The sequence below is a fragment of the Humulus lupulus genome, chromosome 4, assembly GCF_963169125.1.
Source record: "Humulus lupulus chromosome 4, drHumLupu1.1, whole genome shotgun sequence".
Classification (NCBI taxonomy): Eukaryota; Viridiplantae; Streptophyta; class Magnoliopsida; order Rosales; family Cannabaceae; genus Humulus; species Humulus lupulus.
In genome coordinates this window covers 65,389,574-65,408,160 of record NC_084796.1, presented here as the reverse complement: position 1 = coordinate 65,408,160, position 18,587 = coordinate 65,389,574, and the positions used below count along the sequence as shown (strand labels likewise).

The following is an 18,587-nucleotide window of genomic DNA, read 5'->3' as shown; positions in this document are numbered from 1 at the left end:
GCGATGGGGAAGCCCACATGTGCTCAAGACTTACACAGTCTCCTAATTGTCTAGCATTATAAACAATTATGGTAGATTTACCTTGGTCAAGGGACAAACTCTCTATCACCGCCTGAAGCTCCTCCTCAAGCTCCTGGTCTTCCCGAGCTTCTTGAGCTGCTCGGACAGCTTGATCATTCTTGAACCGATCCTCCAACATTCATTGGTTGAATATCTCCATGGCTTGTCAATCGATGTAGCAGATGTGGCAGGAAGCCAATTCACGGGACTTGTTGGAGTTCCTGAAGCTAGTCAAGTCCACATTGCTTATAAGTTGTCCCGGTTGGACAAGGCCCACATCCCTCAAGTTCTCCTCCGTGACCAAGTAGCTCAATTCTAGCTCGATGTGCAGAAAATTCTTCTTCTCATGCAGGTGGTCTTCGTACACCTGGATGAAGGGAGTTCGACAGAAAGTGCCTATATAACGAAAACTACTGATTATCGAACAAGCTATGAAAATGAGAACAAAAAGAAACTTGGTTGCGATAATACTCACCAACCTGGACACTTCTCGACCGTTTATCACCTATAGAGTATGCACTCGAGGGTAATCCAAGGGTCACGATTATCAAGGCATGGATCATGATCAAAATGTGGGAAAAGGACGCCCGGGTATAGTGTGAGGACACTTCAGATACGGAACAAAAGTTGTGGGCGTGGACAAGACCCCTCACTAAATATCACTGATTGATGGGCCCAACAATAGGGAGTCGACACGTGGTGTCACCTTTTGGGTAGGTGTTACACCTTGAGGAGCCCAAACGTCTCCTCTCGAGTACATCCCTTAAAATTAATCCTCTCAGTCTAAGTCTCCACTGTTCGTGGACAAGTGAATACTTGGGGGGAAAATGTTGTCTGTGTTTTCACCAAATGACACGTGGAAATCATTAGAAATAATTTAAGTTCCACGAAAGTTAAGGAATCCTGGTGAGCTCGGTTAGAGCTTCTCGGAAGGAAAGCCATTCACCATCTTCACGCACCGCCCCCAGAGAAGGTTGTCCTCGAGCGAGCTATGCCCTGAGGACTACAATTATGATATCCGTCTTCTCCATCCAAGTCCTCCAGGCCTCGAGAAGCATTCTCCGAACCTGGAGCATAGTGCCAGTGTCAAAGCACAGTGACCCTGGACCACAAGCAGTCATCTGACATGTTATTGTTGCCCAAGTCGTGGTGTTGATTCTATATTGGCGATAAGAGGCATGTCCCACGACGCTGCCTAACATTGAAAAACGTGCAGCTATCCCCTGACACTGTCAGGGATGTGCTACCCCAAAATTTTGTGGGTTGTAACCTCATAAATGGGACCTGTGTGATACGCTTGGGCCCACCATCTCCTTAATCATGGGAGTTTGTATTTAATAACATTTATACCCCATTAAATGGGAATATTTTGTAATAAATCATCATTAATGGGATTAATTGTCCTCAACCTTAATCAATAAGGCTAGGGCACACATTGTAAATGATCCCCAATTTTTGTATTCAGAGCATTTCTAAAAGCTATCTTAACTCCATTGAAGCTCGAAACTCTCAAACTTTCTCAAATCCTAATACAATTAACTCGTGGATTGTGGTTAATTAATAACCTGAACCACGTAAAATATGTGTGTTCTTCTTAGAATTTCTTTAAACTTATTTTAGTTAGTTGATAGGGAAAAATGCAGTCAACAACATTCGTGTTTTTTAAAATATATATATATATAAAAAAGAAAATTTTAATACTTATAATTTATTTTATACTTTAGTTTATGTGTTAAAAATGTCTGTGAAAAATTATAACTTTATTGTTAAATAACTAGTAAGGATATTTGTGTAAATTTATAACAAAAATATAATTAGAAATAATTAATAAATGAAGATAGGGTACAGAGAGGAAAAAAAAAGTGGGTGCCAATAAAATCATCCATCTATAAATACACCCGATTCTATAAATAGAAACCTATGTTTATTTATAACTACACATCCCATATATTGGGTTTAAATTGTACATTTTTTTTAAAAAGAAAAAAATAAAAATAAATAAATTATGCACCTTATTTATTAAAAATTGAAAATAAAATGTTTGAATTTTTACTAATAAAGTAAATAATTAAATTAAAATATAAATATTTAATACAATCTCAAATATAAATTTATGAAAAATCCATTAAAAAGTACAATGAACTTACATTTATATAATATAATTTTTTTATTATTGTCGTTGTGTTGTGAAATCATTGTTAGAGAATAAAAAGATTCAATTTAAATGAATGTATATATATAATTTTAATTTAATTAGAAATAGGATATACTAACTAAGTCTAAAATTTTATAAATAGAATTAAAGACTATACTATTTTAATAATTTTACTTAAAGAGAAATATGTAATAATTTTTTTAACAAAAATGAGTTGTATTTATATATTTATAAAATGTAAATATAATTCTCGAAAATATAATCAAAGCAATTATCATTTCATATATAATTAATTCATTTTTTTTATACTTAGAAATAAAATCCTAAATTTAAAATTAAAAGTAGAATTTATACATTAATAACTTATTGAAATTTCTATAATATATCTCTAAAAATATAACCACTACTATATAAAAATATAACTATTACAAATGCTTTCATATAAATATATATATATATTAAAAAAAAGCATAAAATGAAAATTTGTAGAAAGTAAATTTTGAAGTTAGTTTGTCAAGTCCAAGAACAAAGGTTACTGATGGTCCATTCTTGTTGAATTGATTTAGGGATGGGCTCTCACTCACTCTCGCTCCGCGTAAAGGTCTGGTGTAGTGGAGTGGTGGTCAAAGTGGAATTTCTGAAATGAACATTTTATATTTTGTCACTCCCATTTGGTATCTGTATGTGGTGGGTGACTCAAGTGGCTTTGATGGGTGACTTCCAGTCATCTCCGTGTCACCCATGGACTTTGCTTTGGTGGTTGCTTGATTTATACATGTCCAATAAATTTTGGAGTTTTGACCTTTCAACCACACAACATGGAATTAACAAAACATGATATATCTATATATCTATATATATATATATACATATTTTTATATAGACTTTTAGATTTGCCCTGGTGAATCGTACGATTCAAGTGCCAATAATGTGATGAACATTTTATAGATTTTAGGTTCACCTATTTATAGGTCAATAAGTTTTACAAATAATTCCACAAATAAAATAACTATTACAAATAATAATGGAATAATAAATGAGTTGTTCTCATGTTTGACATAACATTTTTACATAAATATATTTAAATAGTTTAATGTATTGAATCATTGGATTCAATTGAAAAGTTGTTTGGACTTGTTCGCATTTTAGACATTGGTTACTCGCAATATCAAGCGAGTCATACTTTCGTCATAAAATTGTAATCTCGGTTTTTTTTAGACAGAATTAACAATAATATGTTATAAATATTGTGGTGAGCTAATTAGGCAAGTTCATCATCCTTATTTAGGCAAGGTTTTCTTGCACTTTTAAGGTAAAATTAACTCTCTAACATATGTCCATAATCTAAATGTTACATGTATTTTTTAACTTTCTTTTTTTTATTAAATTTGGCTATGTTTCTTTAACTTGGGTTTTTTTTTTTTTTTGACTTTTGGAGTCAATTTGTTAAGTTCATCCAACCATTTTGTCATTAAAAAAAAATCAAATGTGGGTTGTGTTTTAACTACAATAAAAAATAATTATTTTTATTGTTAAATTTTTTAATAAGAAAAAAGCTAATGAACTCCAACGATTTTATTCATGAGCTGAGATGGCCTTTCCAAAATTACAACTTAGATGAAAAACCCAGTTTCGTGTAATGCACTACCAATTCCCATTATAATTATATTACTTCTTTTTTCTACTAGCGAAACTCAAAGTAATTAAAGTTAGATCCAGGCAGAGTTTCGAGTGTATTATTAATGTTGTCCAAAGTTATTTTGGTAATAATGGATTGATTATAAATAATAAACACTTTGTTTCTAGTACAAGAAAAGAATATATTATCACAAATACACTGTAGTACCCACCAACAATACTCAGCGCCATATTATTAGGCTTTACACTCTGGATCACATCAAATATGTCAAACCTTAGACATTATAATAACATATTAGATGGTAACCAAACCCACAAAGAAAAATGAACCTTAGCCAAATTCAATGTAGCATATGATGCCTCACACCTCCTACTCTTTTTAGACCTTTTTCATTCTATGGTGGAGTAGAGTCAATTATTGCATACACAAATAACTGCAATTCTCACACACAAACACACAAAAATATCTTCTACTATGCCTGATTGCTTCTTCTTTTGACTACGTAATTTTCCATGTTTGAAAAAGTTACATATGCTATATAAGTTTTGATACAACTAATTTCTGTTTGAGGGGCTTAGACAGAACCCTTTTGATACCCACACCCACATGTAAGTATGTAATGAAGAATAATCACAAAAACATTCCTAAATTTCATCATATCGAACAACCATAAAGGCTAAATTTTTGGGAAAGAAAAAATAAAAGTTGAAAGCACTCATATAAGATGTACTAGTTCAAATTTAGTAGTTTGTAAATCCCAAGATTGCTCCTTTTACATAAGAATAATAGTAGTAGTAATAATAATAATAAGTAAAAAGAGTACAAAATCTAAGTACCAAAACCTGAAGAAAATCACAGAAACATGCGTTGATAGTTGCTATGCAAAACCCACGTGACCACTGAAACACTTCCTCGTGGGGTCTGTGCACACACACATAAATATATATAGTTACATTCTGTTTCCTATGGGGTACAAACTTCTTTTTATTTTGTACTTTTTTTATTATTATTATTTTTCTTTTTTGGGTGGATTGGAAGTGGCAATAGCTGATGGCTCATGTCATATGGCTTTAACAAGAGTTTTATTCACTGCAGGTGAAAAAGGACCGGCTCTGATAACACTGACCCCCCACAAGTACTAGTATGGAAAGTATTTCATGCTTTTTTAGTATAAAACAAAACACAGTACGGTTATCCAAGAATTTGACCATATTTCCAATAAAAAGTCACCAAAATTAAAAGCTTAAAAGAAAAGGAAATTTTGCAGGTTTAAACTAGTCTTTTTAGCTGAATCATTGCAGGGTTTTTTTTTTCCTTAATTATGTTTTGCTTTCTTTTACTTTTGTAACGTTCCATCAGAACAAATAAAGAAAGAAAAAATAAAAATAAATAAAAACTCTATCTGGGGAAAAGATTCTAAGAAACTGAAAAATAAAAAGAAATCAATGACAGGGTTGCATTATCAAGAGGCTAAGCATCAGAGGATCACTGGTAACTATATAAAGAATGAAAGAAAGAAAAAAGCATAAATAGACAAGATGGAACAATTAATCTGGAAAGGCTCAAATAGCCACTTGATGTTTTCTGATTACTGCTGTTCAAGGAATATTAACAAAAAGCAAACTGTATCTGAAGCTCAAATTCCCTTCTAAGATATCCAATGGTGACTGTCATATGTTTTTCGTGCTCTTCTTTTTCCACCAACCATAATTTTCCTGAAAATTCATGGCATAAACAAGACAAGAGTCTTTTCCAGTAACAAATCAACCAACTATATATCACTATACAGTGTACCATGGTGCCAGAGTTACCCATCTGAAAATAACCAATTTAAGAACCAGTAGCAGTAGTCATTCATTGTCCAGAAATGGGTCTTATTTGGCATTTTATATTAACTATTATGCACATTTATTCCATTTCTCCCCTTTCTCTCTCCACAAAAATGTAATGGAAACAAGAATCAAATGTATGGTTATCGAAAGAAAAACTAACTGCCATAGCTGAATAACACATTTAAAATATTTCAAATTTTTTTTCTGCTACTGAAAAAAAAAAGAGAGTAGCTTACATGAACATTTATGGCATAAGATGGAAACTGCTTTACCTGTTTCTGGTGCATAGAGTCTGACCTGTGTGTAAAGTTGCATATCAGGAATATAGACTTTTTGGCAAGTAGTTTTAATTATTATAATTGGATGTATACATAAATAATGCTTCTAGAACAGCCATTCTTTGATATTGGAATGCCCAATACCAAACTATTCCTAGTCTATCATTCTCAATAAACAACTCTCATCTAAACCATGGATGAATTAAACTGAAAACAGAAGAAATCAAAGTACCCACTTAATCCTTTGAGAGAGAGAGAGAGAGAGAGAGAGAGCAATTACAAAGAATGTGTCCAATATAAGCAGAAACATTGGTGCATCATCCACAGAATTACAGTATAATAACTGCACTCTAAAATTTTTTAATGCTTTTTCCAAGTACATCAGTCTAAGCCAAAGCATCGCAGGAATGGTTTGAAATTAAAATGCCCATGCAGTTACAGACAAACATGGTAAAAGGGTAACTGTACTGAAATACGTTTCAACCAAATATCAAAACGAGACAATTGTTATTAAAAATAAACACGTTTCTTACAAAAAATAACTTTGAAAAAATGATAACAAGATTGTAAGGCTAACATAACTAGTTGCAAACCTTTTAAGACAGTTTACTTTACCAGATAGTTCCCTACTGCAAATGCCTATCTAAGAGCAGCTTGTAAGGAATAAAAAGTAAGTAGTTGAAGCCATGCATATCCTTCCAACTTCGCTACCTTCAGGACAAACAGAATCAAAACAAATTAACTAGTCAACTCAAAATAAAAGGAGGTTTCACGAATCATGCGAGGATCGATCTTGTTATTTGTATAGTATATGGACCAAGGCATAACTTCCTACGCTCCACCTCTGGAAAATACAATTCACGAGACTAGGTGGTATGAGTAATGTCCAATTTTCCAAATCGGCAACCATGATTTTGAATACAGCAAAAATATTGGTCTATAGACAACATTATACATGTCTCAGTATGCCTCTATAATTCATGCATTTCAAATAAAATGGAAAATGGAATATCTATCCCTAGACACATACACAAAGAACCTACACTCTACTCTCTTCTCTAGCTATTCATCAAAATCTTCTTTTGCCAAGTTCGTAGATTTTTTCTAGCAAAAATGCTTCCCAATGAAACGCCCACCAAATATTCAACTAGAAACAATATAATCGAGTTGTCCAAACATTTTCAAGACCCATATATTTAAAAAGTAGTAAGTTACACAAGAGAATAAATAAAAGGACAAAATAAAGAAAATAATCAATTTGTATTTCTTAACCAATTCAACCAGATCTAAAGCATACAAATTGTTTAGCTACCATCTAAAGCAGTGCCAGTATGTATAAATATCTTGAAACGCTAGAGTTCACTGAATATAATATAGGAAGTATGAGCCATTTCATGATTTCATGTCTCTTTCTTCATCCTTCCTCGTTTGGGAAGGGGCCAAAAATTTAAAAGGCTTCAATAATATAATGCACATTAGAGATTATAAACCATTACACAATTCTGCAATGTTTCAATAGAACTTATGAAAATAGTCATCACAACCTAAACATTTAACAGTACATGAGTTTATTCACCTGTGCCTGTTCTACATAATACCCAACTTTTGAAAAGCCCTCATAAGAAAAGAAAGATGCAACACAACAAAGGTGAAAAAAATGAAGAGAGGAAATTAAACCTCCAGGCCCCCTTTTGTAAATGTTTCTAAGGCTAAATTAAACCTGAAATTTTCCAATAAGGGGAGGGCAGAGATTACCCATGAGCTGGAACCCCATCTCCTTGAAAAGCGAAGACTGTAAATTCCACTCAGAAAGGACTCCACGCAGCACACAGATAGCATCACAAAATTGGACACCTCAACATCCCATTACCGTGCAGTTATACACAAAGCTTCCAGATTGCTTACTGGCAAGCAGGTTCCATTGAGGTGGCTCTTCATTGGGAACCCAAGCATTAAGCTCAATTATCCCTCCCCCTAGGACCCTTGGTCCACCAATAACAATCAATCGATCTCCACAAGCTCTAAATGCCAAACCCCATCCATTCATTGAGACTGCTCGCTCAGGCAATCTCCCAATGGTTATCCACTCATTATTCTTCTTGTCATATCTCCTTACCTCCTTTTCGGCATAGTCTGCAGCATACAATGTATTCTTCACAACTGCAACAAGAGGAGGTGCCTCCGCTGCAGCAGGAGTCCCAATCACCCCATCCTCTCCATTCCGTGAAGGGAACATGTCAGGTATTTCAGTCCAAGTCTCAGTCTCAAGATCAAATACTTCCCCACATGTAAGAGACCTTGGATTTCCAGTACCTATTCCACCAATAACATAAAACTTCCCGTCCATAAACACCCCAGAGCACATTTTTCTAGGTTTATTCATGCTCGGAAGAGTCCTCCAAGTTCCTGTTTCTGAATTATAAAGCTCTGCAGAGCTCAATATATTGCCACGTGGATCGCAACCACCAGCCAAAATTGCAATTTCCCCTAGACTAGCAGAGCCAAATAAGCACCTAGGGGTATTCATTTTCATGCCTGATGACCATGAATTTGTCAAAATGCTATATCTATAAATAACATGGGAAGTTATTTCCTTCCCAAAAACAAGTAGTTCTGTACCAACAGCCAACGATTCCTTGTCTGAACACATGAAGCATTCATTTGAAGTCATCCTAGGCAAATGCATCCAGCGATTGTGATTTGGATCATATGCCTCCCATTCAAGGAGGGTGCAAGAGAAGTAAACCCAATGTTCCACAATACCCATCTTCTTCCTCAGCTTGTAGAGCTCTCCACCACGAATAATAGAACGGAAACTCCTATTCAAAGAAGCAATTGAGCCATACTCAGACCTCGGACAGCGTAGAAGACAGTTGATTGAAATATCCCTACCAAGTTGGTGGATAAGTGAGCTAAGATCAGCGTGCTCTCCTCCATGATGATGGTCATTTGATTGGTCAATTTGGGCATGCGACAAATCATAAATATCAGAACCATCCCCTGCTTGCTGGTCATGTGATTGGTCAATCTGAGCGTCAGAAAAATCATTAATACCAGAGTGATCCTGTGCTTGATGCTGGTCACTTGATTGGTCATTTTGTGCGTCGGGAAAACCATTAATATCAGAATGATCCCCTACCTGATGCTTGTCACTTGATTGGTCAGTTTGGGCATTGGAAAAGGCATTAATATCATCAGAGTAATGCCCAGCTTGATGCTGACCATTTGATAGGTCAGTTTGGGCATCCAAAAAATTATGAACATCGGAAGGATCCCCTGCTTGGTGCTGGCCATCAAATTGGTACTTTTGCGTTTGGTTAAAATCACTACCATCTCTACATGCTTCCTCTCCTTTAAGAGCTACTGATAACTTACTTAACTTTCTCAATGTGTTATCTTCTCCATCTTCTAGTTTGCGCTTATTACTTGAGAGTTCAATCAACCGGAAAGTATTGTATATCCACTTGCTTTCCTGCTCGCACGAGCTCGGCAATTCTCTTGAAACAAGATATGATGGACCCTCCAACATGTTAAAATCCTCTGCTTGGACAACTGGTAACAAAGAAAAAAAGAACTTTCTTTGGTTAGCCCATCAAAATGAGATGCAACAACACCAGTCAGTCTAAAAGCGAGAAAAATAAAGATAAAACTAAAAAACAAAAAACATATCACCCAATTATTGACATAGAAATGAGTTCAAATTCCTAATATATGTTCCAAACAAATGATCTTCGAGTTAAATTAAAAACCCACTTCTACAGCACACAAAAAGCCAATATCCTGATCCACCTGAATTGAATCCGAATTCAAAACTGCATGCAACATGCAAAAAAGATCAAAAACCTATATTGATAACGAAAATTAACAACCCCATCTAAATCAACAAAGCCAATCAAAATTACAACTGAAAAAACACAAACCAATCTAGCCCCAAGAAACGAAAAATACCAAATCAGATCTCTGGGTTCAGACCAGAAAACACATACCAAAAGTTAAAAAAGCAAAAGCAAATTTAATTAGGACAAATTCAACCACATAACCAGACTAAAACTCCAATTGTTAATACAATTACCAGCAAATCTAGACCCCAAAGTAATCAAATTTACCTCAAACAAAGCGAAACAAAGAAAGAGATTCCATCTTAGAACGCCCATCTCATAAAAAATCTTTCTTCACCATTTTTTTCTTACTGAAATTGAGCAAATACAATAGCAACCCAAAAAGAGTAAAACCAAGCCCAAACAAAACAAATTTCCTAAAACAAACCAAGCCAAACAAGATAGAGAAACCCAGAAAAAGAAACCTTACGAATTGAATAAGAAGAGGGTGAGTTTGCAGAGAAGCTCCCTCCTCTTCCTCTTCTTCTTGTTCGTCTTCTCTCTCTCTCTCTCTCTCTCTCTCTCTTTCTCACTCTAGATTCTCTCTCTCTCTTTTGGTTCTGGTTATATTATTCGGTGTTGAGAAGAGAGTAATGTGGCATTAAAATATAATATAGCATAAAAAGAGGGGTGGGCACGTAATTTTATAATATTTATTATTTGGTTAAAAAAAATTAACAGAAAGGCGAAGAAAAGTGGGCCCTACTTCCAGGTCGCCGTTTGGGATTGCGGCCTAGAGAGGTACCGAAACCGCTAACGGCCGTTTCTGCACGTGTTGCATTCTTCACAACTTTGTCTTTTTTTTACTCTGTTACTGTTACTCACCCATTCTCTCTATCCTCTTTTTTTTTTTTTTTTGAGGATATTGAATCTAATTTTTTTTTTACAAGTATATTGACAATTTTTTTCAAAAAATAAAATAAAAATAGAAATGACAATGACAATATTTGTAAATAAAAAAAAATTATTTATTACCCACTCTGACACGCAGTGAGATGATTATTTATTAATTTATTCAGAATTATAATTTTAAATGGTTATCTTATTAAACTAAATTCTTCATAAAATGCGAAGTGTCAAGTAAAAAAAATAAATTAGAATATTTTACAAATATATGAATTGATTTTCTTTGTTAATTATTATATTTTTATTAAAGAAATTGATTAATAAAAAGGAAAATACTAGTTTGGCTTCTGTATTTTCCCCGAATACTTGATCGGCCCTTATGTTTTGTTAAATGACATTTTAGACCTCATATTTTGTAAAATTGAACAAAATGATACTTCATACCAGATTTCGGTCAAAATATTTTTAAAAATGTCTAAAATACTCTTAGGTTTTTCAATTAATTAAATACTTAAAAATATGTATTAAAATAAAAAAAAATTAATTGATGTTGAAATAAAAAATATAAAAAGTTACTTAATTAAACAAATCTAAAATAAAATCAAAATCCTAAAACATTTCTTCTTCTTCTTCTTCTTCTTCCTCTTGCCTCCATATTTTTCTTTTTCCCAAGTATGTTTGTCATGGGATCTGAAGCTGGAGATGGAGGTGGTGTGAACTAAGGCTGGAGAAGAGGCTCAAGATCCAACAAGGTTCGAGTGGATCTCGACGACATATGGTGTGGCTACGGTGGCTGGGATCCAACGAATCTAGCAAGCTTCACGTGGATGAGGCGACAAGATAAGGCAAAGATCCGATGGGGCGATGGGTAGAGACAGAGATTCGACGGCTACAAAACTTGGATGGAGCTTAGAGGGCTACATGGATTCGTTGGGAAAAGGCAGAGATTGGCAACAAGGAAGGCGACAAGCTTCACAACAATAAATCTTGACTGGTTTTTGTTCTTAACAATTTTTTGTGATGATTATCAATGTGTTTGTGTTTGTTAGTGAGTTTCCCCTGCTATTACTACAATTTATTATTTCAATTTTTTTTAGCCGAAGATTTGGTTTAAAGCTATGGTTTTTGAGTTCATTTGTGGATTTCTAGTTTTTGAGTTCATTTCTAAATGCATTGCAATAGTGATTATTGAGTGTATTTTTGGTTTTTGATTCGAAGATGGGTATTGTTGGGGATGTTGTCGACGGGATCGAGTGGTTGGATTGAGATGTTGGTGCTAGAAAGATGGTTGGATTTGTGATTTAACCAGGTTTTGTTGTATAATCTAGTTTGAGAATTAAGTTTAACATTCAATGTTTTTTTTTTTTTTGAAGAAATCTAGGTTGAGAAGAAATATGGGTCAAGAGAAAGATAATTTTTTAATTTTAATTTTTGTCAAGATTAATTTTGTTAATGTTTTAAAGTTTATGATTTAAATTTAGGTTTTATGATTAGTGCTTAGGGTTAATTTTAATTTTTTTATTATAATTATTTTAAAGTTTAATTTAATCAAAATATGATTTTTATTATTTTTTATAAAAGAAATTATTCATTTCAAATATACTAAATTAATTAATTGAAAAGCCTAAGGCATTTTGGTCATATTGAAATATATTTTGACCAAAATATGGTTCAGGGTATCATTTTGTTCCATTTTGTAAAATAAAGAGTCTGAAATATCATTTAATAAAACATATAGGCGATGAAATAATTAGACAAAATATAAGACCATACTAATATATTTCTTTAATAAAATAAACTTGTGTCGATAAAATAATTGAATATTATTATTATTATATGCGGTCCAAATTTTGTGATTTAAATCGATAGTAATGATGAACTGAATTAAAAAAGGGAATTAATTAATTTTCATCCTTACATAAATAATTATCATCATCTTGTTGTTGAAATTAAAGAGATTATTTGAGGAGATATTCATTCAAATTGTACATGTCGTTTTCCAATATATAGAACAATATTATTGCTGCCTATTACTGTATGGAAAATTACCAAAATAGCCGCCCAATGACCACTATACTAGCTAGCATGTAGCTAGCTATCTTTTTCTTTTTTCTTTTTCAGATCTAGTTAGTAGTTAGCTATCTTGAATGAAATTATATTGACAACAATGATGTACAATGTATATTTGTTGGAATTGAAATCTCATATATCTCAAAAATTCATAAATTCTTACTTATGGTTATATATCATGCACTCTATTATTTGTATTAATAATGTATGATTTTCATCCATTTTTGTACTATAAATTTTCATATTATGTCTTTATGAATTAATTAACCAAATCTTTGCTATCATTTACATGTATTTATTGTAAATTGTTGAAGGGAATTATGAATGTTAGTTTTGTTGTCCTCGGTTAACTTGTTAAGTACTTCATGTAATGATTAATTTAGGCCTTTGTAGAAAGTCTACAAAGCTAGCTTAAAGGACCTAATTAATGGTTTGACGGTTAATAACTTAATTAACTATTATTATTATTATTAAATTTTTGTTGTGAATATATATATGTAGGTTTTTGTTCGGGATGTGAATATATATGGTTAATTGAACATTCAATTTCAAAAGAAGGCATTGTCTTTGTAATGAATTTTTAGAAATCATTACCATCCTGATCAAATGTAGTTTTCTCCAATCTTAATCATTTTTTTAGGTGTGAGAGGTAACTGCTCCTTTCTCACTCATGAGATGTTGTGGGAGAAGGACTTGTATTTTCTAACTTATTGATTTTCAACTAATATTATATATGTAGGATGTATTTTTTTTAAATACACGATCGATCTCTGTGTTTTGTTAAATGATAACTCGGACCTTATATTTTACAAAATTGATCAAAATAGTATATTATACTCAATTTGGGTAAAAAAAAAATTCAAATATAATATTTCATTCTCAACTCCTCAACCACTTTCTCCACTTCTCTAAACTCATTGCATCACTAACGACCCAAGAATTGATCTTACAATAAAAAATATTTTGACCAAAATCAGGTCTAGGGTATTATTTTGATCAATTTTGTAAAATACAAAGTCTGAATTATTATTTAACAAAATATAGGGGTCGATCGCGTATTAAAAAAAATATAGGGGAGTTCTCCTAAAGGGGCTTCACTTTAAGCCCTACCAGTGGGGCTCTCAGTGTTCTCTACCCGTGAACAGTTTTCAGCGCGATTTTTTTTTATGAACGTGTATATTGTAGCTATTTAGAGCATCTTTCAAATTTTCAGAAAATTTCATATAGGTTACAGTACTGAAAATTAAGTTCAAACATGTTGTTGCATGCGTGACTAATTTTTTTTATGCGCGTGGAAAACAACATGTTTGAACCTAGTTTTCGGTACTAAAAACTATTCGAAATTTTCTAAAAATTAGTAGGATACTCTAAATAGCTACAATATACACGGCCATAAAAAAAATCGCGCTGAAAACTGTTCACGGGTCGAGAACCCACCGGTAGGGCTTAAAGTGAAGCCCCTATAGAAGAATTGTCTCTATATATATATGAATTTTCTTAGGTAGGGGCATCTCTTTTGCTCTTACCGTATGGACATTTTTTATTTTTGGTATTTGAAAAAATTATAACTCAATTTTTTTGTATGATGACGTACAATATAGTTAGAGGATATCTCCCTTCAATTTTTGAGAAATTTTGAATAATTTACGATGTCGAAATCAGAGTTCAAACAGTTTGCTGCTAGCATGCTTGATTTTTTTTATACTCATGGAAAACAAACTATTTGAACTCTGATTTCGGCACTGTAAATTATTCAAAATTTTCTGAAAATTAGTAGATTACCTACAATAACTATCATGTACGATGTCATAAAAAAATGGGTTATAATTTTTCTAATTGCTGAAATATATATATATATATATATATTAACATCACAAATCTTTTTTTTTTTTTATCAAGAAGGAAAAATCTTCATTGAAACAAAACAGACAAATCTTTTTATGTCTTACAAAACTTATGTTTTTTTTTCCTTTCCTTAGAGTGACGGTAAATGGGAGGTTAAAAAGTAGCTGGTTTCAATTTCACGTCTTGATAAAGTAACAAAAAAAATGGTTAATTTTGACCAAACTAACTGAACTTTGGGATATTTGAATAATGATAGAAAGACATTCAAAGAAGTATTTAAAATTTATGTTTTTTTATTGCTTGCATACCTTATATTTAATTTTTTTTGCGGTAAATATACTTAATATCTTCAAATTATTGTACTTTTTGTAACGCCCTACTTCCTTAGAGTCGTTACTAAGTGAGTTTTAAGACAAAACAGTGTGCAATGAACTCGCTAACCGAGGTTTTTAAACAAAAGTGTGACTAATTAAAAGTTAAGGCTGTAATCTTAGAAAAATGCGTCGTTTCAATAAAACTTCTAGTATTAAACATTTGGGATCCCAAAATAAGGTTTGAAAACTATTTACATCTTAAAATAAGTTTACAATTGATCAGTTATAAAAATCATAGATTATTACAGCCATTTTCGAATAAACCCCCAACCAAAGCAGTCGGGCAGGCCAAACATGTACGCGTCGCTTCACGCTCTCCGTACTCATGGTTGGTTGACTCAGTCATTGCCCTTACCTGCAACACAGAGCACCCGTGAGCCGAAGCCCAGCAAGAAAAACTCATGCAGAACATAACATATGCAATGTATACAGTTTATCATAACAGATAATCCACAAATAAACAAGTCAACCATTAGACTAAGCAAACACGGCCATGCCGCCCCAGAAACCTTACCAAAGCCCTGGGGTATCGGTTCTCACCGTAAGGATAACTCATGTATCCACCGGGCCCTGCCCTGACTATAGCATCCCATGTGCTAGGTGTTACTTCCGGCCCCGCTGCCGTACCCGGCCTACGCCGTTCTCGGCCCTTGCCGTTCAATTTACTATAATCACACATATAGCATAACACAACAACATTCCAATAAATATTAATTCATTTAAGTCTACACCCTAACATGTAATGCAATATAGGGCCATGCCCCGCAATCATCTCATCATGCAATATAGGGTCGTGCCCCGCAATCACACTATGGGCCCACGCCCTATCCTACGGGTGATATAGTTTTCTTACCTGTATTCCGAGCCTCCTGATGCACTCACGCCGCGAGCACGGTCCCCTAGCACGAGCCTCTCCAATATCCTAGTCACAACACACAAGAATCTTCCTTAAATACTAATCAATTCACAACCACTTTCCGGGACCAATCCCGCACTCTCGGGACTCCCAAATTCCTAAAACAACACCCCGGAGACATCCCCCGAACCCCCGGAGCAAAGGCCTAAAATTGCCCAAAAATGACATCCTGAAATTGGCCTTGTGCCGCGACACCCAGCAAGACAGGGGCTCCATGCCGCGGCATGCAAAAACTGTGCCGCGGCACGCCTTCGCAGGCCCAGATTTCTGGGTTTTCTCTTGCGTTTTCACCGAGCTAAAACCTTCCCAAATCATACCAAACCAATATCCAAACCCCAAAATCAATTTCAAACATCAAATAGACCATCTAACAACCCATAAACATCATCAAATACATCCAAACACACAATCAAATCCCCAAAATCCACATCCTTGATTTCAATTTCAGAAACATAAAAACTCAAAGTTCAAACTTAAACCATGCTCAAATTTCTTAACCCATAACATAATCAAGCCTTAAATGTGTACAAAATTCCTTACCTCATATGGAGAATCCATCCCTAAGCTTCCTTCATCTCCTAGGTCTCCAATTCAGCTCCTCCACTCATCTTCTTCTTCTTCATGCCCTAGCTTTTCCCTCTCTTTTCTCTTCTCTTCAAACTCTATCAAGACCAAAATGACTAAGCCCCAAACCGTGTACCCCATATAACCCAGCTGCCATTTATCTAATTCCCAACCAAATGACCATTTTGCCCCTCCTTGCCTAACCTTTCCTACCTAAACCTCAAGGGCACTTAAGTCCTTTCATTTCTATTTCATATCTACCATTTTATTTCTAAAACTTGTTACTCTCAGCAGTAACTAATGGTTACCCAGGTTACTAAATCTCCAATAACCATTACCCGCTAAATCTCAACTTAACCATAAAATTCCCGAGGTACCCCTAGGCTCCTCCCGAGCCGGGTATAGAAATCCCGTTGCGACTCTTGAGTTAACTAGCTCTCTAGGGTCATCTCGGCACGTGCATCACAATAATAAAACCACACTCACGTGGTACAATTCACAGAATACAATTATCACATATCAATACAGTTATGCCCAACATGGCCAAAATTACAATTACGCCTTTCTAACACGATCCGGGCCTACATGCATACTAATATACATAGCCATGCATCTCAGATAAACACATAGCCAAATAACATGCTTTAAATCATAACCATGCATTTAACTCATAAAATCACACATAAATCCCAACCTGCCCTCCTGGCACACTAATCAAGGCCCTTAAGCCTTATTAGCTAATTTGGGTCGTTACACTTTTATACCTAATTTTTTTTTGCAGTAAATATAGAAAATGTTTTTAAAATGTTGTACTTTTATACCTTTTTTTATTTGAGAAATAATAAAAAAAAAAGTGAAGGAAAAATAAAGGATCTAATTGGTAGTGTACCTAAATATGATTTTATCATTTCAAAAACATAAATAAGGTGGGTTCCATAATAATACTTGATTGGTTCTTTATTTTCAAAAAGTCAATCCAAATTCGCAACATAACTTTACACTGCAAGATTGAAAATAAATTTTTCACGTTTTCTTCCATTCCAAATATTACATCCCAAAACTTCTTCTCTATATCGTGTTTTCCAATTTCTCTTCATCAGACTTCATATAACAATAAAAGGATGTTCATGTGATTGCCACCCTACCACCTCCAATACCACTCTTCTTCTTCTACGATACCAGCTTAGGTTCTATATCACTACCAGGAAAGGATGTCTAACAAAGAAAGACATGAAGACCATGTCGATTTCTGAATCTTTCTGTCATTCTCTCAATTTTCCTTTTCAGGTATCAATACTCTATAATTTATAATATAACTCCTTTAAATTATAGTGTTTGGTGGTTTTCTCTTTGGGTTGTCGGTGTTTTCTTATATCTTTCTTGAAAATGGATTGTTAGTGTTTGGTGATTTGAAAAGGTTTTTAATTATTTTTAAAATTTTAATTTATTTTCACTTCCTTATTATTTTTCAAAATAATAAAAAATTTAAGATTTTATAATTAATCAAAAGAATTAAAACTTATATTTTTCCTGCAATTTTTTTTTAAAAAACTTATACTTTTATTGACTTTTTTTATAAAAAAAACTTATATTTTAAATTAATAAAAAATTATAAGTTTTGATTCATTTTTTATTAATTTTTGTTTTAAAATATTTATTTTGAGAAAAGAAAGAGAAAATAATTTAAAATTTAAAAAATAATTAAAAACTATATTTTCCCTTCACTTTCTCATTATTTCTCATAATAATAAAAAAATAAGGTATAAAAGTGCAATATTTTAAAAACATTGAGTATATTTACCGCCAAAAACAAATTTGGGTATAAAAGTATAACATTTTGAAGACATTGAGTATATTTCCTGCAAAAAAAGATTGAGTACAAAAGTGCAACATTTTGAAAACATTGGGTATTTTAGCCGCAATTTACTCTAAGAATAAATAAGATTTTTGTCTCTCGAACTATTACTACTATCAAATTGTACCCATTGAAATTTTTTTATTGTTTTAAATTTCTCCCCCAATTATTATTACTACCATATAGTGCCCCTTTGTCCAAAAGAGTTGATCTGGCATGTTGAGGAATTGACATGTGTTATTGGGGGGATTTTGTAACAACACCAAAAATATGCG

General features: G+C 33.3%; 1 protein-coding gene across 4 annotated transcripts; it reads right to left on the bottom strand.

The window, feature by feature from the left end:
• Positions 1 to 7,416: 7,416 nt before the first annotated feature.
• LOC133830508 (F-box/kelch-repeat protein At1g74510-like) lies at positions 7,417 to 10,429 on the bottom strand. Of its 4 annotated transcripts, XM_062260497.1 has the most exons (3): positions 10,273 to 10,411; positions 9,718 to 9,776; positions 7,417 to 9,516 (listed from the first exon to the last, which is right to left on the bottom strand). In XM_062260497.1, exon 3 carries the CDS (start codon positions 9,491 to 9,493, stop codon positions 7,820 to 7,822), a length of 1,674 nt encoding a protein of 557 aa, XP_062116481.1. In that variant the 5' UTR covers positions 9,494 to 9,516; positions 9,718 to 9,776; positions 10,273 to 10,411; the 3' UTR covers positions 7,417 to 7,819. The 4 variants fall into 4 exon arrangements, with proteins under 4 accessions (XP_062116481.1, XP_062116479.1, XP_062116480.1 ...); XM_062260495.1 differs by lacking the exon at positions 9,718 to 9,776 and having other exon boundaries at positions 10,273 to 10,429; XM_062260496.1 differs by lacking the exon at positions 9,718 to 9,776 and having other exon boundaries at positions 10,268 to 10,418.
• Between the last annotated feature and the right edge of the window lie 8,158 nt (positions 10,430 to 18,587).

Coding starts and splice junctions, on each gene's coding strand:
- LOC133830508 (XM_062260495.1), bottom strand. CDS start 9,493: ATGTTGGAGGGTCCATCATATCTTGTTTCAAGAGAATTGCCGAGCTCG.